The sequence below is a fragment of the Ptiloglossa arizonensis genome, chromosome 9 (assembly GCF_051014685.1).
Source record: "Ptiloglossa arizonensis isolate GNS036 chromosome 9, iyPtiAriz1_principal, whole genome shotgun sequence".
Taxonomy (NCBI): domain Eukaryota; kingdom Metazoa; phylum Arthropoda; class Insecta; order Hymenoptera; family Colletidae; genus Ptiloglossa; species Ptiloglossa arizonensis.
In genome coordinates this window covers 22621420-22647255 of record NC_135056.1, presented here as the reverse complement: position 1 = coordinate 22647255, position 25836 = coordinate 22621420, and the positions used below count along the sequence as shown (strand labels likewise).

The following is a 25836-nucleotide window of genomic DNA, read 5'->3' as shown; positions in this document are numbered from 1 at the left end:
CGTGGCGCACTCTGTTCGCGACTGTGCAAACACTGTACAAGGTGAGCTACGAATTAAACGTTGCGGGTAACGCTTCTTCTTGTTACTAACCTCTCGCGTCCTCTTACCGTTCCAGAGCCAAAATGCAACGTTATCGATTCAGAATGGAGCAAGGTTTCGGAATAGCATCGGTTACGGCGCTGTTAGCGATCAAAATTGAAACGATCAACTTCGGAAAATACTTTGCGTTTCATCGCGGACGAGGTACTCTGTATTCGCGAAATAATGTAAAGTGTACGTAGTTTCGTTCGAAATTAGTTGGATATTTTAAACGGCAAGTTTATCGCCGAATCGATGAATAATTAAAAGCTAGTTCGACGAGCTACTGTTGCGCTGTTTTCCAATTCTTGTCCAATTAACCTATAAACGAGATAAACGAGTAGCGTTTGTAATTGTTGTTTATTTAATTAACCATGGGAAAAACATCGAAAGATAAGCGCGATATATACTATCGACGAGCGAAGGAAGAGGGTTGGAGAGCAAGAAGCGCTTTCAAATTGCTCCAAATAGACAACGAATGTCGTATCTTGGATGGTACGTATACGGTAATATCGCATTCGTCTTCAAGTTCAACTACAATATTTCGTTTCTTTTACAATAGGTGTGAACAAAGCGGTAGATTTGTGCGCTGCACCTGGCAGTTGGAGTCAGGTTCTATCGCGTAGGTTAAAGTAAATATGCTCGATTCGAACAATTCTGTAATAATTGTACATCGTGATACGATACGTAAAATCTTTCAATGTTTTTCTCTTCGTAGCGAAAACTATGAAAAGGCTTCGAAGATCGGAGACGCCAGAGCTCCGAAAATAGTTGCCGTCGATTTGCAAGCTATGGCGCCGCTGGAAGGAGTTATACAAATTCAGGGAGATATTACCAACACTAACACGGCGGAAAAAATTATCGCTCATTTTAACAACGAGCAAGCAGATTTGGTAGTTTGCGACGGAGCGCCCGACGGTACGTTTTCATTAATTTACGTCGTCTCTGTCGACGTACGTCGATGGCATTAACGCGCGACTATTTACAGTTACGGGACTCCACGATATGGATATTTATATTCAGTCGCAATTATTGCTAGCTGCTCTGAATATCACCACTCATATACTTAGAAAAGGAGGCACGTTCGTAGCAAAAATATTTAGAGGAAAGGATGTATCGCTTTTATATTCTCAGCTAAAGATATTTTTCCCTTATGTTTATTGCACGAAGCCTAGCAGCTCGCGTAACTCGAGTATAGAAGCGTTTGTGGTCTGCAAAGATTACTCACCGCCCGAAGGTTACAAACCTCATATGCTGAATCCTTTGCTAACGCACAAGCCGTGCGATTTTAACGACCTCGAGGGAGTTAATAGAATCGTTGTTCCATTTGTCGTCTGCGGTGATCTCGATCAGCTCGATTCCGACACCTGTTATCCTCTCGATGTAAGTTGCTTGCTTCTACGTATGGTAATTCCTGTACAAAATCTACTTCTCTTATGCTATTATATTTTATAGTACGAGGGAAAGGAGTACAAATACCATGAACCGGTACAGACACCGATCGCGCCACCCTACGAGGAAGCATTGTCCTTACTAGAAAACAGAGACACCGATTTTAGAAAATCCGATGTTAGCGTAGTGATAGACAACTTAAATTCAATGTCCATTTTAGACTTTAAGAAGAAAGCGAAGCAAATACGTAAAGATACGAGCGAAAGAAAATTGATGGAAATCGATACTAAACGAAACAACGGTGAGGACGTGTTGGAACTTACCGAATCGATATCCGCTGAATTATCTGAAAGCAAAAATTCCGATAATGTGTAAAAATTTTCGATTTGTTCGACAATCACTAACGATAACTTTATTATTGCATTTTGTAAATAAAATATTCTTTTTATGCGTCATTATTCCATATGTACCTTTGTTAATTAATTATTAATCCGATACAAAATAATTCACTGCTCGATGTAATTTATTTTACAATGTATTTTACTATTCCACTTTCGTATAAGTGTTTAACCGTGACACGTATCGAAATACCCTTTCCGTTATTGTTGTCGATACGATACTCTGTACTTCACGACGCAGCATATAGGTGACTAGAATGGAATGGTAAACATTGAATCGTCTCAGTTACGACGACCTCGTCCAAATATGTCGCTAGTCAAGGTATTTATCGAAAGATTTTCTAGATCCGATTTTAAGAGTTTTCTGCAATATACGGTGTTATCCATTGTAAAAATGTTACGTTGAACAGAAAGGCCGGACTTGTTGCTTCTGCAAGAAATTATTCTGTTGCGTCCGGTGCTGCGAACTTCACGAGAAGAGGAAACATTCGAATCGACAACCGAACTGTCCGCTCTGCGCGTCCCAGAAACTTTCGTTGCGAGTGCTCGAGGATAAATTGCTGCTTTGTCACATAGTGACCAACCATCTTCCTCTGTATTGCTGTTTGTGCGGTGAAATTTTCAAACGTAGCATTGATTTGGAATCGTTCGGTAACTATGCGTCACACGTGCGAATAATTGAATATTGTTCAATGTTGTTTTCTATCGATAACAGGCACCTGCAAGTGGTGGAAATCTCGGCATCGACGTTCACTGGTTTCCGACAAAAAGTCCGTTCTGGGAACACCGTATGTAACGTCCGAAGGAAAAGAATCGTCCATAAACATCGAATACAATGGCAACTTCCATTCACTGACTTCACCTCCGGAGCTCTATAGAAACACAAGCACGCCCATGATCGTCGGTCAAAAGAATAGTTTTGACTTCAAAACACCTAGTGTCCCGAACTTCTCGCTGAAGACATCGAAAATCAATTCTGCGTCGTTGGAAAGCCAAACTCGTAGCGACTTTCAAGATAACTCGAAGAGCAACTACGTGAGCTTTCCGAGTTCCGCAACCCCCAAGGAGTCACCGTATTGTTCACTGTCCTCGAGTCAGAAGAACCAGAACAACTCTGGAAAATTGGATATCGCGAAGGAGCAGAAAGAAATGGACTCGAACGAGTGCCGCGTCGAAGATATGGAACTGACCAACGTGGAGGGTGAAATTTTACTCGACTCACCGTGTTTAGAAACGTGCGTTCGAACGGAGATACGATCGGACTCCTTGAAGAAAGTCCGATTTTCCGACCAGTACGAGACTCCGCCGGGACTCGGCGCGATCAGCGCTTTCAATGCCACGGAAAACGAGGAATACTTCCAAGCATGCGACACGTTATTGGGGATGAAGGACTCCCTAGAGAATTCACGAATGAAGATCTACGAGCAGAACGCGAAGAACACGGAAAAAGAAAATTCCAGCCCGAACGGATCCAATGTGAACGTCGGCCAACAATCGTCCGGATCCTCGCGCGTGGTGATGATGGTGGTCGTGGAGAACAATTCTACCCTTTCTACCTCCGATATTATAGATTCTGGTTTAAGAAAGCTGGAACGCATCGCTTCCGAAGGCCATATCTCGACCAACAGTCGCAGCTCTCCTGGTTGTAGCAGCTCCATTACGACCGTGGACAGCTATCGTACCGTTTCGTGCCGTGACTGCTACTCGACGTCAGGTCAAATAATTCATTCTGCCCGAAGAGACTCGAGCTCCTCGTCGAACAGTAACGAGAGTAATGGCTCCAGTGGACTCTTCTCAGCGTTCACCAATGCAGTGAGAACCGTCATAAAGAATTTATCTGGTACATACACATCTATCGTCATTCTTTTTCGGGAGAGAATCGACTTGGTTCATGGGGAACTCGTCGCCTTATTTTTATTCTCCTAAATGCCACGAGAATTAAAAGTATTCTATTACTTTGTCTACGCGAAAAATTTCTAGTTAATTAACATCTTACAAATTTTTATCTTAAATTATCGGGTATATAGTATTCAAGGTCCGAAGATCCGAATCCGTTATGTATCCACGGGTGTGCGATTAAACAAGTTATCGTTGTCGCCGCTCAAAAGTGTAGGAATGAATTCTCATTAGTGGGTAAAGTGGTGAGAGGTCCTCCAAACCATTCGTCGGCCGGATTATTATTCCAAATTTCATTCTTTCTTGTTCGATATTTTCTTATTTGGTCAGCAGGCGGGGATGTCTCCACAAATGTCGAAAGGGAGCAGATCTCTCGGGGAGAAGACATTCCAAGACCGTCCAACTTGGAGACATTCAACCCGATGTCGAGCTTGGTGTCTTCTCTTTTACAGAGACCAGGGAAGCGTCCAAGAGATACCGTAGAAAGCTCACCTACGCCACAAAGGCAAATGGACTTTGTCGTTCCTCAAGTCGAGCTCAGAAGTCCGCTTGCTAAACGACCCCGCGGATGGTACAGAATCAAGGCACGAGAACCAATAGCAAGGATGCGAAACAGTCGACATACGTCTCCGAGAGGTGTATCCTCCGAGACTCAAGTTTTTCATCAGGGATCATTGTCCGTTGGGAGCACTGTTCTTCCTCTTCCCTCCAGGGCGCACCAATCCACGCAAACCGAATGATATTAAATGCCAATTAAAGTTTTAAATTATTTACGACTTTCAGTTGTTCACGTCTATACAAACTACATTCTTGAACATTTATCAATTGTAAGAATCCAAGTTCTAAACATTTCAAATATCTCGTACAACTTTTAAGGATTAATTTTTTCATACTAACTTTTACCAACAACGATGAACGACATTTAAATATAGAATTTTATGTTTATATAAAATTTATTCCATCGATACGATGATTACACATCGATTGAAACGATGGTAGTAATTGTATGTATTTTATTTCACTTGAATCGTAGATTGTTGTTTTTCTAATTAAATGTTCGTGAGAAAATTGAAAAAATACTTATCTCTGTTAATAAAAACATAAAGAAATATGTGTTTAACGTTATTGCATTTTAAATGTTACTTCTACGAAACTGCTATGTAGGTGTCAGGTCGATCGGAATGTAAATCCTACGGTGCTTGTCTCAAAACTTAACCTTTACTATTAATCGAGGTTGTATTCAGCTGCACCACGATATTTACGGTAAATTGGTAAATATATTTCTTTTTAAAAGATTCGAATTTTCCTTCATCGAAACGTGTTTTCAATTTTTTTAAATTGTACAAGATTTTAAGAAATCTATAAAATCACTTTTTAACTAGCGCGGATTTCTATTCGAGCAGTAAATTATTTATTCAATTCTTTCAGGTCGAAACATGTCATCGTGGAAAAAAGCAGCTAAAGCGACACAGAAAACTCACCGGGAAAGGCATCAACCGGAATCCCGTAAACACTTGGGTCTTCTAGAAAAAAAGAAAGACTATGTCGCCAGAGCTAGGGATTATCAAGAGAAGCAACAAACGTTGAAACTTTTGCGTAAACGCGTTCTTAATAAAAATCCGGATGAATTTTACTTTCGTATGATCAATTCTAAAATTGAGAACGGAGTTCACAGAGAAAAGAGCAAAGACGATGTTTCTACGCCGGATCAAATACAATTGATGGAGACCCAAGATATTCGATACGTTGCTTACAAGAGAAATATTGAAGCAAAAAAAATAGATAAGCTTCAAAGTGAACTTCATATGATAGACGTTGCTAACGAAACTAAAAATAAACACATATTCTTTCTCGACGATTCCGAAGCGGTCGAAAACTTTGACATTGCAAAAAAGCTAAATACCCATCCGGCATTAATATCTAGACGTACAAACAGGCCAAAGTTTAATAAATTAAAAGATATGAAACTACCAGAATTGAACGAAATTACTTTAAATAAAATTGAACAGAAAAAACATATGGCTTATAAAGAATTGCAAAAAAGAATCGACAGAGAGCAGGAGTTGACCATTGTGCAGCAAAAATTAGAAATGCAAAGAGCATTAAAAGACAAGAAAATTACCAAACCCAAATTATTGTCTAAAGGAACAAAAAATTCTGCTCCCATCTATAAATGGAAATTTGAAAGGAAACGATGATGTATTATTTATTTATAAGTGGACTTCTTAATACATATTACTTTTAAGGAAATAAATTTATCCATGAATGATGTAACTTTTTTATTAGCTCATGCTTGTGACTTAATAGTCATAATTTTAATCGATATCCACGATCGTTGCAGATTCGGTTCCTGGTACCGTTATTACCTCCACATCTCGAGTCGTATCTTCATTTTTAGCTTTAGTTGTCATCATTGTCGTTGTAGTCGTCATTGTCATTTGACTACTAGACATTGCGGATGTCGCTCCTGTTTCGTTCGTTACTCGAGTCGTGTCATTTCCCGACATCATAGACATCTCCGTTGATATACTAACGCAGTCATAATTTAATCGCCAATGTCGTTTCTTAGAGAAAATGTCCAATCGTAGGCAAACCGTAATTGACCTCATTGTAAAATTTTAAAACCATTTAGTCGGAGAGAAAGATTAAGTTAATTCAACCAGTGACAAAAGTTGTAGAGATTACATTCTACTAAATGTATCGTACCTGGAAAATCGATTAAGCTCTAAAACGTTTACACACGCAGTCGAGAAAAGACATCCTGGTACGTTGAGGCAAAATTTAAACGGTTTATGATCTGTAAAAATATAATTAAAAATTTATGATTTCATAAGGAAAATACTTGTTAAAGACGTCGTACTGTTACCCGTGACACTTTTGGTCTTTATACTGTTGGAATCCAATGTCAGATCCATATTTAATCCATTTCTTTGATAAGTGATATTCACGCACACTGTGTAAAACGATATTTACTTCAAAAAACGGTCATTACCAGAAATTCTAACGATACAACTTTAAGAACTTACGATATTTATCGGCTTTCGTGTATAAAATAATAACATTCTGGCAACAAGAACACAAATACCTCATTGGACAGGTACAATATTTTCGAAACGTTGAAACCGTTCTATAGGTCAGGAGCTCGTTCGAAACGGGAAAACCTAACGACAAATTACATTTTTTATCAAACAAGATTAGACATCAACGTTGTGCGGAATAAAAAATAAGAAGAACGAACTGTTTTCTTTAATGGCACCAGACCATTGACAGAACAAATGGAAGCAAAACGAAATTAGAACACTGTATATTCTAGAATTCATACTTGGAACGTTTCAATGCACTTTTCCACTATGGTATATTCTCAACTCTCTATTGCATAGATAGGTTGTACGTTCCATAATTACAACGAGCAGCATCAACGATTGGTGTTTCACCGAACAATAGAGTCAGATTCGTTCGCGGGTCGGTGGTTACTGTACAGAACAAATAGTTTTCAAATGTATAATACTTTCTTATTGGTCTCTTCTCCTCCGGGTAATGCGTATCGTGTTTTTAAAACATACAAGTATCTTAAAAAATCTTTATTAAACTTACAACTCCTTTATCGAAGTAAGTTGTAACAATTAATAAATAATAAAACTATTACACTATTCTTCCGAAAAAGATATCATATATAAGCATCGTTACGATGCAAGGATAATAGCAACGTGCGATTGTATTACTGATAATAAGTTGGTCACGCTGGTCACGAACAGACTCAAGTTTCCTTAGAAATCAAGTAAATCGTCGTCGTCGTCGTCGTCATCGTCGTCGTCGTTGTCATTGTCATTGTCGTTGTCGTCGTAATCATAATTGTCCTCATCCTCATCATCGTCGTCACCTGGCAAGAATTCTATTTGACCTAATCCACCTCCGTCCTCCGGTTTTACCAGAGCTAAGCCATTAGAGCCGAATCTGATGCAATCTAGGCCAACCTAAAAATATACGCATTATGAAGAGTACTCATACACAAAACGTGTAAACGGAAGCACTCTCTCTCTCTCTCTCTCTCTCTCTCTCTCTCTCTCTCTCTCTCTCTCTCTCTCTCTCTCTCTCTCTCCCTCTTCGTAACACGGAAAATTTAAACGGCTTACCTTAAACATAGTGGTCTCTCTGAACTTCCCCTCCATGTTCACACACAGATGAATATTTCTACCTTGGAAGTATATGTTGTAGAATCTGACGCAGGCTTTGATGATTGGTATTCGTGGTACTGGTACGCATACTGGCCGAGGATTCTTTCCTAAATCATAAAATACTCGTAAAATATGTAAAAAGGGATTACTTTTAGTAGCGAAGATCTCTCAATTTTGAATCCTACATAAGTATTTTACCAATCAACCTACCGGATACGGTTCTTGTGTACAGTACTCTATCGTTCATTGAAATTTTTGCTGTAAAGCTGAACTCGTCCGGTTCGTAAGTCACGTTCACGCAAGCCTTTTGCTTCCACGTGTCGTATAAAATTCTGGAACAACAACTACAAACACCGCCACCGCATTGACAGGGACCTTGCCTCGTCGCAGTCACCTGGGTAGTCGTGTTCGAAGTGGAATTCGTCGCTTGCTTCAGCACCCGTTGCAATTCCATCAAGTTTTTCGTGTCGTTGTCTTTCGATATCAATGGTACAGTTTTGTTTACGAAAGTTTGTGATTTCTCTTCGGAATGAATGGCCATCCTCTGAGAGGTGGCTTGAATAAAAAGGAAAACGAAGAAGAAGAGCAACCAAACGATCCTCATTGTTCGACCTTGGTCTCGGACTCAGTCGCTGCGAGAGGACATCTTTATCGGAGTGTTCCTTGTTGGACGATTGAAACTCGACTGGTCGGTTAACGGACATCTTACTCTGACCTCGTTTTAGAGGAGAAATTGAGGTTCGATGAGAACTGCTCACCAGCATTTTATTTTCTAGCGAATCCTCGGGACGGCGTTCCGTTTAAGGAGAAGAAAGGAGAGGGGCCGAAACGACAGATTGAAAGTAAATGCGTTCAAAAGATGTGGTCCCGTTTGGTTTGTACAAAATACCGTTTATTTGTTCAGGTAAGGTTGTCTTACTAGTACTTACAACATTCTACTTAACGTTACAATATCAAACGCTTTCGTCTAATAAAAAACAGTCAAAGTTGGTAATTTTATAATTTGGTTATTAATTGTACAGGCAGAGGTTTGTTATTGCTACCTATGTTTATCAACTATATACATATTCTATGTGTGTACCCGTAGATGAACGTGGCCCGATCTACTTACCGAGATGACCACTGGCCTCTGCACGGAAGAAGGTTGTCGACCTTTGGCTTAAAATAATGCCAACATATAGATCGTTTAATTAATCTTATAGCTACGCTTACGTACAATTTCGAGAAAATGCATAAATATAGATAAATAAATATGAATTGTCTAAACTAAAATTGAGTTCTCGTATCAGAGTGTTTTTTTACACGTCCAGGCATCGTATAACAGAATTTAACGGATCTTTGCAATTAACCGATATGGCTCGTAGATGATGGTTACAACTTGAGCTGACCAATTAACGTCTCTTCTTCGGGAGTCAGCGTCGACGTGTAATTGACATAAATTTCAAGATCTTGCTGTTCAAAGTCCACCTCATCGTACTCTTCCGGTACGCTTACTTCCGGTTTGCTTACTTCTGGTTTGCTTACATCCGGTTTCGTTTGCAAAGCTTCGGTATCGGAATCGTTCCCGGGTTTCGACCAAGAGATACCATCAGCTCCCACTTTTACGCAATTGAAGTGCAAAATCAAGATCGGGGAACCAACAATTCGAGTCTCCAAATCGATGCAAGTGTGAAGATTTCTCCCGACGGTATACATGTCGAAGAAACGGATGCAGAAGCTCATGAAAGGTGCGTAGGGCATCGGGGCGCACAACGGCGGCGGATTTTTAACTGCAACGTTGGTAAATACAAGTATTATACATAGACAGTGATCAAATATTTTGTTCCATTTATAAAGATCTATAGGAAGCGGTGAGTTGGAAATGTTTTATAAAAAATAAATTCTCTCAGGAGGTGGCGTTTTCCAAAAAACAATTTAGGACAAAACGCTACCTTCTTGGAAACAATATATCTAAACAATTTTTCGAACGAAATAATCGATATTAATGTATACTTGATCCCCGGATATAACAATTGCGATCGAGTAAGTGATTCGTTGGATTGTTTGTAGAATGTATGGATAACCATCGCGGAAGTGTTTCCTAATGTCTCTACGCGTAGCTGAGCGAGCGTAAGCGATTACTTACTGGAAAAAGTATTGGCGTAGATCTCTCTCTCGTTCATGTTCAACGTCATTTTAATAGCGAATTCGGCGGGATCGTAGGTGAATTTGGTACACGCGCGACGATTGAAGTTGATGGCAGTCATATTGACGCCGGTACAGCAGGTACAGGTGAGTTCTTCGCACTGGCACGGCAAACCTCGAAACGCGACTTTGGCGTTCAAAGGATCTCTGCCAGAGTCTTCTAATTCCGGTTTCAGTCCAACTCCGGTTTCCGGGTCGTAATAAGACGCATTGTATCGACGGATGTCTGCTCGTTGAAACGTTCACGGACAAACAAGTTAAGCGTTGTGCCCGATATTAAAATTAATTCAAACTTGACGTACCAATATTGTGCATTACCTATACGATGTTTTTTACGGTGGAGCGTAGCGCTGCAAATGCTCTGTACCGCGAGGAACAACACAAAAACGTTCAGTAACTTGGCCAACATGATGTCTGCTAAAGGGAAACGTCTGTCGCCGATCGGTTCGGTTGGAGTACTGAAATTGGGTTGGGTTTCGACCGTAGCACGATGGTTCCACGTTCATTAATTATGCATAAACTTTCGATGGAAAGTAAGATTGGGAGGTTCGAAGGGACACTGCGTTCCTGCGATCGGTGTTGCACAATTGTACGAGATTTTTGAATTCTAACCAGTGTTCCAAATTGATCAAAGTTCCTACATCCAGCGATAGAATGGATCGCGTAGCATTTAAACCTTACCGGTTAAAAATTATAACGAACAATTCAGTTAAGATACGACTATCGAGAGATTAGAACTATCGAGATCGCAGCGATAAAATTAAAACGAAAAATCATTCGACGACGTATGCGATAGTAAGGAAAAATTTCGATAAGGTAAGTATAAAATGTATGAAAGTAATTAGTAAATATCAACTTTGCGACTTGCGCGCATTACCAGTTTTTCTAGAAATATCGTAAACCAGTGAAAATGAAAAAAAAACACAACCTCTGTGAATGTATCTGTTTATTCGATTCGTTTAAGTATGGGTTGAATAAATTAATTAAATAAGTACATATAAATACGTGCCCCTCTTAAATAACATTAAACTAATCGAGTAATTCGATATGGCCTGAAGTCGCAGACAATACTCGCGACTCGTTCGATCGTATTTGATCTTCGTCTTTGTATTTCGAACGCTCTTTCTCTGTTTATCGACAGTGACTTGTAATACGACAAACGAGCAAAGAAAAGTAAAAAATAATAAGAAACAAAACAAGTTATCAGTCTCCATATTTCTTAATCTAGCCAATGACGATTCGTTAATTTGACAAAATCGTTGAACAACGAAGATCTTGTCTAATCGACTCATCGTTTAAAGGATTTGAAAAGTCTCGTCTGGTCGCGTCTCGTCTCGTCTCGCAAGGTTTCAGTTATTCTATGACTGGCGTGGAAATAGACACAAACGGAGTTTAAAACCTCATAACTTTGCTCTGTCGACCGCTTCTCGAATACCTGCTCCTCGCTAAAAGTCCCGAAAGACCAAATCCGTAATCGGCATCGTCATCGTCGCCGTCGTCGGCATCGGTCGTTTGATGATTCTTCTTGACCTTGCCCTTCTTGCCATTCTCTTTTTCATCGTATACAAGCGCACTGATCACAGCATCCTCTGCATCGTCGTCGTCATCGTCGACGTCGTCGTCGTCGTCGTCGTCAACAAGATCCTCGACTTCGTCACCCTTTTCATCTTCGTCCTCGTTATTCTCGTGTTCTTTCTCGTCTTCTTCCTCTTCGTCGCTATCGTTTTCGTCATCGTCGTCGTTTAAAATCTCTTCGTCCTCGTCATCGTCGTCATCGTCGTCCAAATCAGTTCCCAATATGTCGTCGTCGTCGTCTTCGTCCCCTTTCACCGGTTTCCTCAAAGGTTTCTTCTTTTTATTTGTTTCGTTTTCGATCGCGTTGATGCTGTTACTCGCGATGCTAGGCTTCTTCTTGCTTACTTCTGACATGGTTAGTTTGTTCGCGGGCGCTTTGGCAGGCTTCGCGTGCGCAGCTATTTTATTGGAAGCCTCGGTGACAATTTCTTCGGCTTCGTTCGATATCGCATCCGTTATGGGGAACTCTGGGCCATTTTCCTCGGTAATGTCCTCTTCTTCGGCATTCGGAGACTGATTGTATTCGTTTTCCCCTTTTTCATCGTCGTTGTTGTCCGCCACACTGTTTTCAGCGGTGGACGGTTCGTGCGATTCCAAGGGAGGAACTGAAGTTGGCTTGGTCAGGATCGGGATCGTGAATTGAAGAAGCGGCGCAGCCGAAGTGGGCTTTGGTTTCTTCGTGGACGATTCGTCGTCGCCGGTTATAATGTCCAGGAGAGCTCCAAATCCAAGGACATCCTCGTCGTCCTCGTCTTCGTCCTCGTCCTCTTCGTTCGAAGAGTTTGGCACGGAGTTGACTAACGGTGTGTCTCCTTCGTTGTCGTCGTCCTCGTCGGAACCCAGACCGAAGAAATCGTCGTCGTCGTCTTCCGGGGCTTCCGCTTCGACGACCGGAAGCGGCTCAGCCGGACGCAATTTCAAACCATCGGGGCCAAATCTAGGAGAAACGATCATTTTTTCAATATAATGGCACTTTTAATGTGAAATTCTATCATCGGAGAAAACTATTAAAATGTTAAATGCAAAATATTTACGCGAAAAGAAACATTTGAACGATCGTTTGGAGAAATTACCAGAGACGAATGCGTACAATATTAATTTACAATGAATATTTATCTTTCAATTGAATGAAATTTTATCCTGTTTAAAATTTACTTAAAATATTTTTTTAAATGTTTGAAAATAACAAATGTACCTACGTATTGCATATAGGTACATATATACGCACATTAGAGAAAACGTGACCAAGGGGTCTCGTAATGTGTTTCTCGTAGAAAGAATTTGTTTTTAAAGAGGAAGAAGGGAAAGTAAAAAATACAATACTAATAATAATATTCCCATCGTTACCTGAAGCAGCTTACGCGTAAACTTGCTTCGAGTTCGGTCGAGGACTGCAGCTCTAGTCCGAGACAAGCTTTAAAGTGGTTCTTAGCGTCGCGTTGAATCGAATAAATTCTTCCACAGAATTTTGTGAAACCTCCAGGCAACGGGACGCACACCGGCTTCGGATTCTTGCCTGAAAACCCGTCGCATCCAATCCGTTATCGAGAAACCGTGTACATACGTACGTAGATTTTCGACTTTTTAGAAAACGCATTCCTTTGCACGATCAATGTTGAATGTATCGATGACTTTCACCTTCGGGCACGACCAATAAAAACGTAAATCGACTGGGCGATTCTTACGAGTTATAAATACCTTTGCACTGACGCGACGTCCGGTTCTCAATGTTTGCGTATCGAGAAGGAACCGATACGTATTCTGGTGTCGCAAATCTACCACGAACCTCGAATCGATGATTGCACGCACTTTGGGTGAAAGTTCTCACCCACTTCCTGAACTCATTGTTAGAAGAGGACCGTTCGAACGAGCGGTACAATTAACACACTTTTCACGCGGATAGCTTTTTTGGGAGCGCGAGAAGCATTCGAAGAGAGTCGGCAAGTTACGTACCTACGTGTATTAATTTAAGGAGAAATTTTTTCATAATTTTCTTTTTTTCCAAACCCGATTTCGAGGTTCGTAATAGAGAAAATATTTTCGAAAATGTAAAGTAAATTCGTTACTTTATAGACGACCGAAATCATAATACGTATGTAGGTGATCTATGAAATAGATAAAATCTATTTTAAAACAACGTATTTACCGTTTACGATAGTGCTGGTCAAAATGTTGTCACCGAAGCTCAGCTGAACTGCTAAATTGTCCTCTTGCAAATATTGCAAAGACGCGCATCCTGGAACGAAAAACACAATCGAATTATTTAAGCGGTGAAGTAAGTGTAACGCAACACGAATAAATTCTCTCATTTTTCCAACGGTTATGCTTTCTAATAGCTTCGTTCTATTGCCTTCGATTAAATCGCACAATAATTACCTGGCCCCTGCAACTGCACCAGCGGTATATGGAAGTCTCTGCAACAATTGCATATGTTCTCGTTGCAGGTACAGTATCTGTTGACGTTGTCGGTCGCCTGTTTCAGCGATAACGTCGATATTCCGACGTTGCTTTGCTCGAAACCATTAGCATTCTTGATCCATCGTTGCACGGCCCTGTCATGATCTGTAAATTATAACGAATTCCAATTTCTCTTTCGTTCATAAATTGTTGAGTAAAGCTTGCCTTAGACGAGATTAACTGTGGCAAAATGGTTAACGCAAGGGCGAAAAGGTCACTCTTTCGCATAGTTTACGGACTAAATTTTAAGCCAGATTCCAAGAATGTTACAACAGGTGAGGGAGTCTTACCGATAACTCTGCCGTAAGCAGCAAATGCGATCAAAAGCAGAATCAGCAACAACTCGACCACCGTCGACAGTCGCATCCTTTCGTTCGTTCTGAAAATTAAAGTTTCCAATGAATGTCACCTGTAACGCGTCCACAGTACCTACATATATGGGTATACTAAACGAAAAACGCTTGTCCGTCACTTCCGTTGTATATTCGCCGATGCCGTGCAATCGACGACACTCGACGATTTTCAATAATCTTGCGGTTTCGCAATATCATTTGTCTCTCAAGCTGAACGAGATTCTCGTGAGATTCGAATTCAGGACTTTTTTATCTTAAGGCTTCGACGTTTATCCTGCACCCGCCCTATTTTCATTTTATTTACCGTTTATTGCTTATTTAATACACGAGAGAACGTACACGATAATAATATATTAAACTAGTGAGAGATTACTACGCGTGTGGTGGCACGTGATAAAAGTCGTTGTACTCGAATCGTAAGCTCTCGTTCGAAAAGCAAATCGACCAATCATTTCCACGACAAACAGTTGAAATTTGAACGTTTCGGTTGTTATATTCGACAATAATAGCTGGGCCCAACAAGGCCCAACATGTTCCACGGTATACATATTTATCCAGTGTATCGATACAGTTCGTAAGTGGTTTCTGTGAAGTTGGTCGATCGAATTATCGGTGTCCGTAAAATCGTTCGAAGAACCAACAAAGTACGCACGCGTGTACGTACGTATGTATATACATATACGTACATACATCGAGAAATAGGAAAAGTAACGGAACTTGTAGCGTGTCGCGCAGAGACACCGGATGCCGTAGAACTTGGCGACCAATCCGAGCGTGGCCACGTGTTACGCTCGTTAACGAAAACGGACGAAAGGGTGAAACGCGATTGTTTCGCGGCGGAGCAATCATTTCGAGCAGAAAGCACGCGGCAGGGAGGATACGATTTTTTCCACCGGTTTCAAACGGCGAACTCGCGCGCCTCGCGTCTGCCGTCACCGACCGGTTGACCTAAATCCCGGTCACGGTCAAAGACGCCTTCCGAAGAGTTCACCGTTCAGCTGGTTACATACCTCGGTAATGCGACCAAAGAGGCGCACGGTCGCGATTATATGGTCACGTCGCGGGAACCGGTGATCGGTTCGCCTCGGTATGTATATTCGTTCGACCTATTGTTCCGGCTCTGTAATTACAACACCGATAGCTTTGCGAAAAAAAACTCGATCGCATCGATCTCTCAGGGGTTTCGTGTTAACTCGAGAATCTCGGCGTACAAGCTCATTCGGCAATTAAAGGAAAAGAATGAACTCTTTACGATTAGGTAGTCGTGTACCACGGTGAACTGAAAAATTAAAGCGATTACTTGCACCTCGAAGAACTAAATTATCGAAAGCCAGTCGCCGGAAGGATTTCCAATTTCTCGATTGCATCGACGATTAAAATGAAAACAACGTTTGGGAAACAAGAAACTAGTTAAGTTAGTAAACTAGTTTAAACTCACCTGTGCGATGGTAGAAGAAATTCCAAGTAAAAATTTTATTGCAAGCCAGCTGATTCTTCGGAAAAGATGTCTCTCCTCGTCGCACCCTTCGACTCTTTTTTCCGACTCTTCGTCTTACGGAGGCCAATGTCTAACTGAAGATGCCGCCCAACTCCCCCCAAAGGTTTCTTTAAAAGTCGGTCAAGCCACCACCACCTACCGCGGCCGACGCTACGATTATTAAACACTCTAATACGCTCTAGGTAAATAAAACGACGATTCCCCACCAACAGGGATCACTCGATGATCCAAAGAGCCTCCCCCGACGCGATCCTCGTCGACGCGTCAACAGGAGCGGCGCGGAAGTCTGCTTTTCGTCTCTCTTTGAATCGGGTATCAGGGTTAAGTATGTACGAATAAAATCGTATGCTTAATTAACATCGGCAAAATTGAACAGATAAATTGATTTTATTCGATCGGCTCGATTAATTTCCTTCTACCGTATTTGATCTTGAAAACTGACATTCGGCGAAAAGTTAACCGGGTTCGAACCAATACGATCGCACGTTGTTCTCCAGTGGACGTACTTTTATTTTTACTCTCGACGATAAAGAACGATACGAATAGAAGCAAATAAATGTGTATCTATTCGTACACCGTTCAACGCGCAAACCCCAATCGCCTGGTTTTGATCGTCAGTTCCACTTTCCGGCAATTTCTCCCGCCATAAAATTATATCGTCGCAAGGTGTCCACGGTGCATCCACAATGAGCGATTCTTCGTTCGTCGAACGTGTAGCTCGCTTTTACGTCTACGTTACAATTAACGTGGACTTTTCATCGACCTTCGAACCAATCGGTGATCGGTATCACGTATGCAACGATCGAATACAAACGTTTGAACGTTGATCCGTTTATCCGAACGATCAACGTTTCAAACTCGCTATGGACACGCGAACATTGATCGATGAATCATCATCCGGGATCGGTTCGCGTCATTTTTCAAGCCACGCAAACGTTCGTTTGCGAGTTAAAATCCTCCGAGTCGCCAGCCAGTGGCCGTATTTTGGTGGTCAAGGAGGGGTCTTTCTCCGGTTAGTGGGTCGAAGAAAGTAGTGATCAGGAGTGGTTTACCTTGGTTAATATTTGTTCAACGGCATGGAGATTCCACAATGGAAATCGGACGTCAAAGGGTCGCGCAAGACCGGACAATTATTGTCGACGATGTACGCCTGCCACTCCACGTGATGTAGGTACTTTAAGATAACGCGGACTCCAGGGTTCTAAATCGTCTGAGATGGTAAATGACGCGGATCTGGGTCAGGAAGAGGAACGAGTTTTTACGTAATGTCACGGGATAATCTGCTCTTTGTAGCACGAAAAACACGATCCCGAAATAATGGCGCACGCTACTTCGCGACGATGTTAATTATTCTCAACAAATACGTTTCGTTCAGTGTCGAACCGTGACCGCAATGATTTTCTCTGTTCAACCGGGCATACATTTTTCCTTCCCCTTTCGTTCAACGTTTTCGTTTCGAGTACACGTACGATCGATCTCGAAAAAAGCGAAGGTACGCGAACCGAATTCGCGAACTTCATCGAGCGACTCGACGAAAACATCCATTTTGTTTTTAAGTCGTTTCGTCTCGACGACGATATCGGTAAATCTCGGTCGAGAATACCTAGCTCCGACTTACCACGATTATTAACTCAAATGTTATTTTTTCCTCCGTAAACAAAATAAAATAAAACCAGTTGCGCGATTGGACAGTGAGTAAATGTAAATTAAAATTAACAGTCTGGTTTAAAAATATTTTATCGCAATAAGTGGTACATACCTACGTACGTGTGTATAATATGTGTCCACGTACCATTATAATTTGGAAAGACAAATACCTGAAACATTTTGCACTTGGACCTTGACAAAGTTCTACGCGATAACTTTTTAACTTTTCAGATGGCGTATCTTTCGTCCGTTTGATACTCTGACAACTTTTTGCGCTCGAAATTTAGCCAGAAAGATACAGAGAATTAAGAAATTGCGATAAATAATGATAATTTATACGTTTCAAAAGTAAATTTGGGAGATTCGGTAACAAAAGTTACCAAACGTAGATGGGAAAAAAGGGTGCTTCCACCAGATGTGAATAGATGGTACACTCGCATTCCGGGAGATTTGATGGACACTTTAATTACTCTTGGAACACTTTCGCATCTTGGTTTTTGCCACATTACTTCGCGTTCGTTACGGATGATCGTTCACCGAGCCATTCCGTGTTACGCTCAATATACTAATATAATTATTTGTAACAAAAATCTTACGATCTTAAAAGAAAATGTAACTACTTCTATTTATATACGATTCTTATAGTACACTCGTTTTACCCGTTCCAGTCTTTACAATATTCCCCGACCGTATAAGTACGTACGATATATTCTGCAATTGTAAGTAATAGCTAAGTATTGTAAACGTATTGTTGGATAGCGATAGGATTGTTTCAAAGCGACGACGAGGCACAGTAACGAAAATATGAAATCGGATTTTAAAAAATATAGCTACGCATTACAGATAGATACGTGTGTATAGAACGCGAGACCTCAAAGTCCTAAGGGCTATAAAGTAGCACAAGGTTGGAAAAGATTTCGGTCTGGTTTCTCGATCCTTCGAAAAGCAAAATGATCGATCTACTGTAGAGAGAAATGTTCACTTTTACCCGTTAGCCGATAAAATCCTGACCGAGCAAAAGAAAAAAAGAAACTCGCGAAGAATTCGCTCGTGCGATGAAAATTATCAAAGAAAACGAGAAAACGGAAATGCTTTTACTGGCAGGTTATAAACGGTATCCATCGTCGTTCGAAAAGAAGAAGGTTGGTTTCTTTCTTGTCGGGGCCCGTGGGGCCCGTGGGGCCAGACCGGCCGCAGATGGGACGGTTGCGTAGTATGTAAGTCCTCTCTTGGTACCAGGTTGCCGAAGGAGGTCACCCGGTCACCCAGATGAGGTTCCTTGCCCGTTGTTACCTCCGCACCTCGGCCAATGGCGTGGCACCTCAACGTCGCCGTGGCCAATCCTGTCGCCAGTTTTCGTGCCGACCGCCGACCGATCGCCGATCCGAGACTCGCGCCCGGCTTTGTGCCCAGATTTAAGCTCCTTCCTTGCTGGACAGGATCTCCAGCCTCTTCAACGTGTGTATCCTTTTGACAGTTCCGACGGTAACTTCCACGGCGTGCACCGACGGACTCTGCGAGGATCTTTCGTCCCCGAACCCGAATTCACCACCAAAAATCACGGAAGCGACACGATGGCCGCGAGATCCACGATTCTGGTGCTACTGACCACCGCCGTCGTCGCCGTGTCTTCGGCTGGATTTCTCGGTGAGCGGATCAGCTATTCGATCGTGGAAACGCGTCTTGTGTGTTTTTTGTCTTTTCTTTTCTTTTCTTTTTTTTTCGAAAAACCTTGTCACACGCTGGAAAGAATTTGCGGAGACGTTCTGCTCGATGTATAAATACATTCGAAATAGGTGGTATCGGAATCGAAGCGTGATTTAGAGACGATCGACGACACGTGGGTAAGCAAACGTATATTATTCGCATAACGATATCGTGGTCTTGTTCGTGGAACGGTGACGACCTCGGCTTTTTGACGTAATTTCGAGCGCGGGTTCGGTCACGATTTCTCCCTGCCGCGTTATACTTTTCAACTTAACGACCAACCGTTCTCGTTAACGAGATTTTCCTCGCGATGTAGGTACATCGACGCGGTACGTACGTACACGCTTGCGTATTTGGTAAACGAGCATCGAGATTCAGATATACCGGTAGCAATTTGTTTCGGTAAAGCGAGAAAGTTCGCGAACGGAGGAATCTTTCTTACTCGTCGGCGCGGAACGTTTATCGCTTGAGCGTTTTCCGAACTTGTTTTCGGCGGTGGAACCTTCGCGAATTAGAAAGAAACGGAATCGGTGTCAACCCGCCGAGAGAAAACTCAATAACGTCGACGGTAGTTGGTCGATGGAAAGCATAACGATTTTTTACATTGACTTTCGATCGACGACTTTCGTTGCGTTCCAATTTCTCTTCGCGAGTTTCTCTTATGCACCTTTTATTTTCCCTCGACAGAGACGCTGCTCTCCTGGGACCTGCCGGATGCCGTGGGGAGATCCTCGATGCCACAGTCGCAATGCTTGTGCCAGACTTCCAATTGTTTGTGCTGCGTCGACCTGAATCTAACGGCGACGATCGACTTGGGCGGTGCTGCCTGCATCAACGTCAAACAGAAGGAACAGAACGTCTCGTTGAACTTGAGCTACGGTGACAATCCTGTGCACAATGCCACCATTAAGATCGGTGAGCAGAATATATCTATACGTGAAAGTCTACTTCCTTCGTTTCGACAAGCGCGCCAAGTGGCCTATCGCGAACTCGCTTCTTCTCGAGCTACGATCGAATGGAAATAACTTTCGAATATCCAATGCGGATTAACATTTGACATTGTCAAAGTATCCTTTAAACTTTACAAACCGGAATATGTCAAGCGTTGGAGTTTCTGCGATTACCTCGACAATTTACCACTCAACTCAAATGTTTGACCGTAATGTGTACACACGTAATCGTTCTCTATTAACTCGAATGGATCCATTACCTCTCCGAAATCGTCTCGGTACGAATTATCGTGACCAGGAAAAATATAATTTTTTCTATACAATATTTTTTTCGTACAAGGAAACTTGTAATATTTTTAAGAGGTGGGTAGAGTTTAATACGCACACTCTACGCTCTGCGTATCCACCGAGGCGTTTATAGATTACAATTATTAATTCTATTTCTTCACAGCGGACGCAGCCAACAAACCAACGTGCATGAACCTCCTGTCGGACCTGGCGCAGATATGCGCGAAATTTACATCGATCAAACAAACCGATGCCGGTTACGACGGATGTCTGGTGATAGAACCCGCATTGCTGGGTACACCGCAAGCCACCTACCACATGGGATGTTTCAATTTTAATCGAGTTGTGCGACAAATCGAAGTGTCTGCGTGAGTACGATTCTAAAACCTGTACGCGATCGGATATTCGGTACTTAGGGTTTCCGAGTAATACGGAAACGATATTCTTGTCGGTGCAATAGAAAGTCTAAAACCTTGCTTAATCACTGCGTGTTGCGTCGTCCGTAAGATGCGTTTATTTTCTTTCGTTTCGGTAGTTAGTATATTCGATATTCGTCGCGTATTCGACGAGCTCGCGTTTCAAAACTCTCCTAATCCGTGTGCGGTTTAACGGATTACAAACGTGTTAAAACCCGATGCGCGTTGGCATAAACGTCCACCGTTAATTCCGTTTACTAAAATTCTTTCACAGCATCACGGAGACCACAGAGGCTACCGAGAGCACGGAGGAAGACGAGGAAACCCTGAACACCGAAGAACTCATAGCAGCGGTGACCGCCAGCGCGGAGCAAGGTATAGCTCTCTTCTCCCAGTGGTTGGGTCTCAATCTGAATCCGAAATTGAACCTGACAAACAAGAACAACAATCAAGTGACCAACCAACGAGCCGTTGCGCCCGCAGCATCGAGATCGGCTCGCAATCATTGGGACCAAGAGGACAAGAACGAGGAGCGGTTCAAGCAGCTGCTCAGTGCCCAGGATAATGTCTTGAAGGGTTCCGCGACGATAGGTCGATCGATCGGGGCCGAAACGACCTTCGTTTACTCGAAACCTCCCGAATTATTGTCGGAAAAAAATTCGATCGAAAGACGGGTCGACGAGATGAAAATCGCGCCTCAACATCTGGCCGTGGTGCCGAAAGAATCCAGGCGGGGTGGTAGAGCGTACAATATACATCAACACGTCAACGAGATCTGAGATCGTTCGTTTCCTTCGGACACGATCGACCGAAAATGAAAATCGTACGTTCGTAGAGATTAGGGTACCTCACGTAGACTGTATTCCCATGATGTGTTAGCCAGAGCTATTATCGTTGCGTCTTGTACGTTGTTCTGTGTTTCTTTCCCCGCCCGCCCCCACCCCCCGTTACTACTCATTCGAACGAAATTCCTTCGATTTTTAACATTTACCCAATTACGTATGCAACCAATCAGGAGAATCCAACGAACGTCTACGCTTTCTCACATCGACCGGTGTGCAAGAGTAACGTTCGTCTACTTTGAGGAGGCTGGATCGAACGCGTCCCCGTCAGCTCCGGCAGAATGATCTCTCGCAATTGTGATCGTTTTCTTTTTTCATGTCCGTAAAGTTTACTTTATTCAAAGCATTTTCAACTATCTATTTCCTTTTTTCTTCTCGTTTCTTTAAATTTACCGGAGGTTCACGTTTTACGCAAAAGAGAAAAATAAAGAAACAAAAAATGGAAAAGAAAAGGAAATTGAAACCGACTGGAAAGGATGTGGCAACATGGTTCTCAGGGGAACGCCGCCGTACGCGATCGTCGCACGCTCGATTCCATTATACAAACTATTTATTTGTTTTCGATCCCGCATAGTAAGTATAAAATACAATAACATTTCCAAGCATTCGTGTGCATGTGGCAACGTTGAGTTATGCTCACGCACTGGCGATAGAAACACGAACATTCTCGGGAATTCAAGTTTTCAATTTAAAAAGAAGATAACTAATCGCACGTGTACAGAAACGCGTATACGTTACACGCACGAGTTGTATAGATTATGGTAGATCACGGAATGACTTTGCAGAGAATAAACTCGCTGTTCGAACGATCGATTCTATTTGAACAAGAAAAGAGCTAATCGTGTTCTTTCCGTTTCAATCGTTGATAATATTGCGATAAAATTTCGGATCAATATTTGTAACCGTGCTTTGTGACATCGTCGTAACGAAGAAGATTAATAAAACCAAAAACAAAGGGTCCGTTCGCTTTGTTCGTCCCCTTATCTTTCCTATTTTTCTATTAAATTTGAATGTTAAATTTGAGCGACAAATAGGTAGCACGATCGCGCTTCTCCCGTTTCGAATAAATTAAACTGCATAACCGTCTTACGAGAGCTATCCTCGATTACTACGTAAGTCGTCAGGCATCGAATAGCGAGACAAAGGAATGATATATGTGTGTATAATATATACTTGGTGCGAATCAGGAAAAGCGCAGATTGCGACTTTGACACCAATGGTATGCATTCTTACGATCACATTCGTCGTTCAAACGTTGAATTTTAACATAATTAACGTGGCTTTGATCCCTGGTAGACAAAAGAGTTACCGCCAACGCCGCCAACATCGCCAACTTTGTTCGCTATTTCTGTTCCTCGTTTAAAGGACCAAAATATCAAAGTCTACGTTAACGCTCGAAAATGAAATGAAAAATCTCGATGTTGGTATTAATTCAATTCCTCTGTTCGAATCGCGGTAAGTGTCGTCGAGGAGTAATATCGCCGAAAATGCGATATCGTCTTAAGACTAATTGATTATTGATCGATTGACCGCTTTCGTTGACTTTGTTACCGTCTTGAAAAGTCAATATAAGAAATATATAATTTTGTGTGTGTGTGTGTGTGTGTGTGTGTGTGTGTGTGTGTGTGTGTTTGTGTGTGTGTTCGTGTGTTCGCGTATTCGGGTGTGTATTTTTCTCGTTTTCCTTTCGAATATTACAGCTATAAAATAAGGAGTGGAGAGGATTGAAAACATTTCCTCGAAACGAAATATTACAGGTGGACTAGATACTAATAACATTTCTCGCCTTAAAGTAAATGCATTCCGCTCGTGCCGTCAAAATATATATAGTTCTATAGATATGCGTTTTCTTTTTCGTGTTCATTTCATTCGTCTTGTAGTAAAAATATTTTTTGGACTTCATCTTTGGGCGATCATCGTTAACTCTATGCATAGTTAAAAAATAATTCGATTCTTAGTTGCAACGACATGGAAAACTTTGGGGATCCTGTTACGTGCATTCCATTCGATCAGGCCATTCGGATTGCAGCTACATATATCGCGGGTATCGATCGTTCATGCGTTCGATATTGCAACACTCGAGCAACATTCGTAGCGAATCGCGCGTGATTCGCCAGTTCTCGTTTTACAAAAATAAATCATCGTACGCTAGTTATTAAATCGGAACACGTCGATTATTCTCTATCCGTATCCGCTTCGTTCGATTCAACATCGCGATCGCTTACAAAATAGTCTCCTTTCACCGAGGATAGTTAAAAACGCGAGTAGATTCTGGAAAAATACACATCTTTTGTTTTGTAAAAAGTGATACGAGAAAGAGTTGCGTAAGTCAGAGTCCTGAGCGATCTCCTTACCTCTTTCGGGATAATATATAGTGACTTGAATAATTATCGAGAGAACGATTAAAAGTTATCGATAAATATATCGGTACATCGAATACGACATCACAGGATTACATCGTGTTTTCGTTTGTTCGTAGCTATCGGAGTACAAGTAATTCGCCTCTTCGTTCCAAACGATCACACACAGAGGCATCCAAGTCGTTTATTTCAACGATGTCGCGCGCTAACATTTTAAACTTTTCGAGTCTCATTTTGATTTCAAACAGCTTAGACTGTATTATGCTTGAATGTATATCGCATTGGCACTGAAACGAGTTATTATCGATATTCGTTTTCGCACTTCCACCGGAATAAGGGTCTCGTTCAACGAACGTTGAAATTATTGCAACGCAAAATGTAACTATCCCGATATCTCTTCAGGTTTTACCTAGGACATGTTTTAAAACGCACGCGTAGAAACAAAACTATCGTTAATTGGAAGCATCGTGTGAGACGGTTCGATTGAAAACAACCTATAGAAGTTGACCCAACTTGTTGCAACGCGAGGTCGTCGCGGTCGCGTTTTTATTATTGCCAGCAATAATAATCGATACGTACTCGCAGGTGAGAAGCATCTGCGAAGTATATGTTACGGACCTCTATGTAAGTCGATTGTTTGGTCTTGGCGTGCATCGACAATGCCTAAATACAGAGTGGAAACGCAACGCTTTCGCGCGGAATGTGGAATCAAGATCAAACTATTCATTTGACTTGTTGGCGTAGTGCAGAACCAACTGGTGGTAACGTCAGGGAATCCCTCTTCTTTCTGTTCACGCGACGTCCGACGTGCAAAACGACGTCTCCGGCTTTCACCGACTTGAACTCCGCGATCGCCTCGGCGTGCGTCATACCGTGAAGAGGTTTCGAATTTATCGACAAAATTTCGTCCCCTAAAAAAATGTTTCGTTCGTTTCTTAGTCGATAGCGATCCAACAATCTATTCGAGGATATCGAATAGAGATCCAATTAGAGGATCAAGTTTTTAAGTAATTCTAGAATGCGAATCGAGTATCGAGTACTGTACAGCTACACCATTTATGCAGAAATACTTTTATCTTTCGAACGATCCCTTGGGCAACCATTGGGCGTTATTTCATTCGACTCGAAGTTATAAGTTACAAGTACGTAAAAAATATTCGATCGACGCGATATTTATTCCTCCGGATAAAGCACGATCGTTTGTCGCACCGCTCTACGAGCGGAGTATAGCGAACGATCGATATTGAATCGTTGGTACCTTCTTTGACAGTCCCAAGGTCAGCAGCCTGACCATTTGGAAATACGGTTTTCACGTAGATTCCCATATTCCCTCGGGGGCTGTCCGTGCCGCCAACGATACTGAAACCGAGTCCTTTGTGTCCAGGACCCTTGTAGAACCTAGCAGTCAGTATGGTGAATGACGCGCCACCCTTACCGGGCCTTGGTAGGGTGCAAAATCTCGACTCTTCACCCTCGCCAGCTTCGTCGATGTCTTCGAGTTCGGAGTCGGTATTCAGGCCTTCGTCCGTGTCCTGAGTGCCCTGCGAAGAAACGAATCGTCCCGATGCCAATGATCAATGACACCGATGACGGAGGAAACTGTACGTGTCTATCTACGAT

At 42.0% G+C, this 25836-nt stretch overlaps 9 protein-coding genes and 1 long non-coding RNA gene across 16 annotated transcripts in view; 5 read left to right on the top strand and 5 right to left on the bottom strand.

Moving 5' to 3' along the window:
* The first annotated feature begins 204 nt into the window (after positions 1 to 204).
* Trm7-32 (tRNA methyltransferase 7-32) lies at positions 205 to 1925 on the top strand. 2 transcript variants are annotated; one of them, XM_076320394.1, is made up of 5 exons: positions 205 to 573; positions 641 to 700; positions 797 to 996; positions 1067 to 1461; positions 1534 to 1925. In XM_076320394.1, the coding sequence occupies exons 1-5, from the start codon at positions 557 to 559 to the stop codon at positions 1843 to 1845; spliced, it is 984 nt and encodes a 327-aa protein (XP_076176509.1). In that variant the 5' UTR covers positions 205 to 556; the 3' UTR covers positions 1846 to 1925. The 2 variants fall into 2 exon arrangements, with proteins under 2 accessions (XP_076176509.1, XP_076176508.1); XM_076320393.1 differs by having other exon boundaries at positions 206 to 573; positions 641 to 710.
* On the top strand, positions 1918 to 4825 carry LOC143151344 (uncharacterized). 4 transcript variants are annotated; one of them, XM_076320391.1, is made up of 4 exons: positions 1918 to 2190; positions 2279 to 2495; positions 2584 to 3708; positions 4095 to 4825. In XM_076320391.1, the coding sequence occupies exons 1-4, from the start codon at positions 2131 to 2133 to the stop codon at positions 4502 to 4504; spliced, it is 1812 nt and encodes a 603-aa protein (XP_076176506.1). In that variant the 5' UTR covers positions 1918 to 2130; the 3' UTR covers positions 4505 to 4825. The 4 variants fall into 4 exon arrangements, with proteins under 4 accessions (XP_076176506.1, XP_076176507.1, XP_076176504.1 ...); XM_076320392.1 differs by having other exon boundaries at positions 2279 to 2519; positions 4217 to 4455; XM_076320389.1 differs by having other exon boundaries at positions 1930 to 2190; positions 2279 to 2519.
* A 121-nt stretch (positions 4826 to 4946) lies between these two features.
* On the top strand, positions 4947 to 6031 carry LOC143151366 (putative U3 small nucleolar RNA-associated protein 11). Of its 2 annotated transcripts, none has more exons than XM_076320439.1 (2): positions 4947 to 5035; positions 5193 to 6031. In XM_076320439.1, the coding sequence occupies exon 2, from the start codon at positions 5201 to 5203 to the stop codon at positions 5960 to 5962; it is 762 nt and encodes a 253-aa protein (XP_076176554.1). In that variant the 5' UTR covers positions 4947 to 5035; positions 5193 to 5200; the 3' UTR covers positions 5963 to 6031. The 2 variants fall into 2 exon arrangements, with proteins under 2 accessions (XP_076176554.1, XP_076176555.1); XM_076320440.1 differs by having other exon boundaries at positions 4954 to 5027.
* Positions 6026 to 7497, bottom strand: LOC143151369 (uncharacterized). Its single transcript, XM_076320442.1, has 6 exons — positions 7359 to 7497; positions 7003 to 7237; positions 6791 to 6925; positions 6631 to 6717; positions 6471 to 6561; positions 6026 to 6368 (listed from the first exon to the last, which is right to left on the bottom strand). Exons 2-6 carry the CDS (start codon positions 7082 to 7084, stop codon positions 6080 to 6082), a joined length of 684 nt encoding a protein of 227 aa, XP_076176557.1. The 5' UTR covers positions 7085 to 7237; positions 7359 to 7497; the 3' UTR covers positions 6026 to 6079.
* A 2-nt stretch (positions 7498 to 7499) lies between these two features.
* On the bottom strand, positions 7500 to 8396 carry LOC143151370 (uncharacterized). The gene is made up of 3 exons (XM_076320443.1): positions 8150 to 8396; positions 7898 to 8046; positions 7500 to 7738 (listed from the first exon to the last, which is right to left on the bottom strand). The coding sequence occupies exons 1-3, from the start codon at positions 8391 to 8393 to the stop codon at positions 7532 to 7534; spliced, it is 600 nt and encodes a 199-aa protein (XP_076176558.1). The 5' UTR covers positions 8394 to 8396; the 3' UTR covers positions 7500 to 7531.
* LOC143151371 (uncharacterized) lies at positions 8141 to 9162 on the top strand. The gene is made up of 3 exons (XR_012993304.1): positions 8141 to 8627; positions 8716 to 8843; positions 9027 to 9162. It is a non-coding gene; the product is annotated as an uncharacterized LOC143151371 (long non-coding RNA).
* Positions 9163 to 9310: 148 nt separating this feature from the next.
* LOC143151368 (uncharacterized) lies at positions 9311 to 10532 on the bottom strand. Its single transcript, XM_076320441.1, has 3 exons — positions 10460 to 10532; positions 10065 to 10352; positions 9311 to 9708 (listed from the first exon to the last, which is right to left on the bottom strand). Exons 1-3 carry the CDS (start codon positions 10530 to 10532, stop codon positions 9311 to 9313), a joined length of 759 nt encoding a protein of 252 aa, XP_076176556.1.
* A 528-nt stretch (positions 10533 to 11060) lies between these two features.
* On the bottom strand, positions 11061 to 16044 carry LOC143151365 (uncharacterized). Its single transcript, XM_076320438.1, has 6 exons — positions 15947 to 16044; positions 14446 to 14534; positions 14075 to 14260; positions 13845 to 13934; positions 13046 to 13214; positions 11061 to 12635 (listed from the first exon to the last, which is right to left on the bottom strand). Exons 2-6 carry the CDS (start codon positions 14519 to 14521, stop codon positions 11516 to 11518), a joined length of 1641 nt encoding a protein of 546 aa, XP_076176553.1. The 5' UTR covers positions 14522 to 14534; positions 15947 to 16044; the 3' UTR covers positions 11061 to 11515.
* Positions 16045 to 16997: 953 nt separating this feature from the next.
* On the top strand, positions 16998 to 22816 carry LOC143151694 (uncharacterized). The gene is made up of 5 exons (XM_076321049.1): positions 16998 to 17173; positions 19131 to 19300; positions 20048 to 20275; positions 20762 to 20966; positions 21289 to 22816. Exons 1-5 carry the CDS (start codon positions 17097 to 17099, stop codon positions 21791 to 21793), a joined length of 1185 nt encoding a protein of 394 aa, XP_076177164.1. The 5' UTR covers positions 16998 to 17096; the 3' UTR covers positions 21794 to 22816.
* Positions 22389 to 25836, bottom strand: part of LOC143151690 (uncharacterized) — a 23618-nt gene continuing 20170 nt past the window's right edge. For both annotated transcript variants that reach the window (XM_076321044.1, XM_076321045.1), the window contains exons 6-7: positions 25475 to 25757; positions 22389 to 25127 (exon numbers count right to left, since the gene is read on the bottom strand). In XM_076321044.1, coding sequence (XP_076177159.1) covers positions 24940 to 25127; positions 25475 to 25757 — 471 coding nt within the window. In that variant the 3' untranslated portion in view covers positions 22389 to 24939. The remainder of the gene's footprint in view (positions 25128 to 25474; positions 25758 to 25836) is intronic.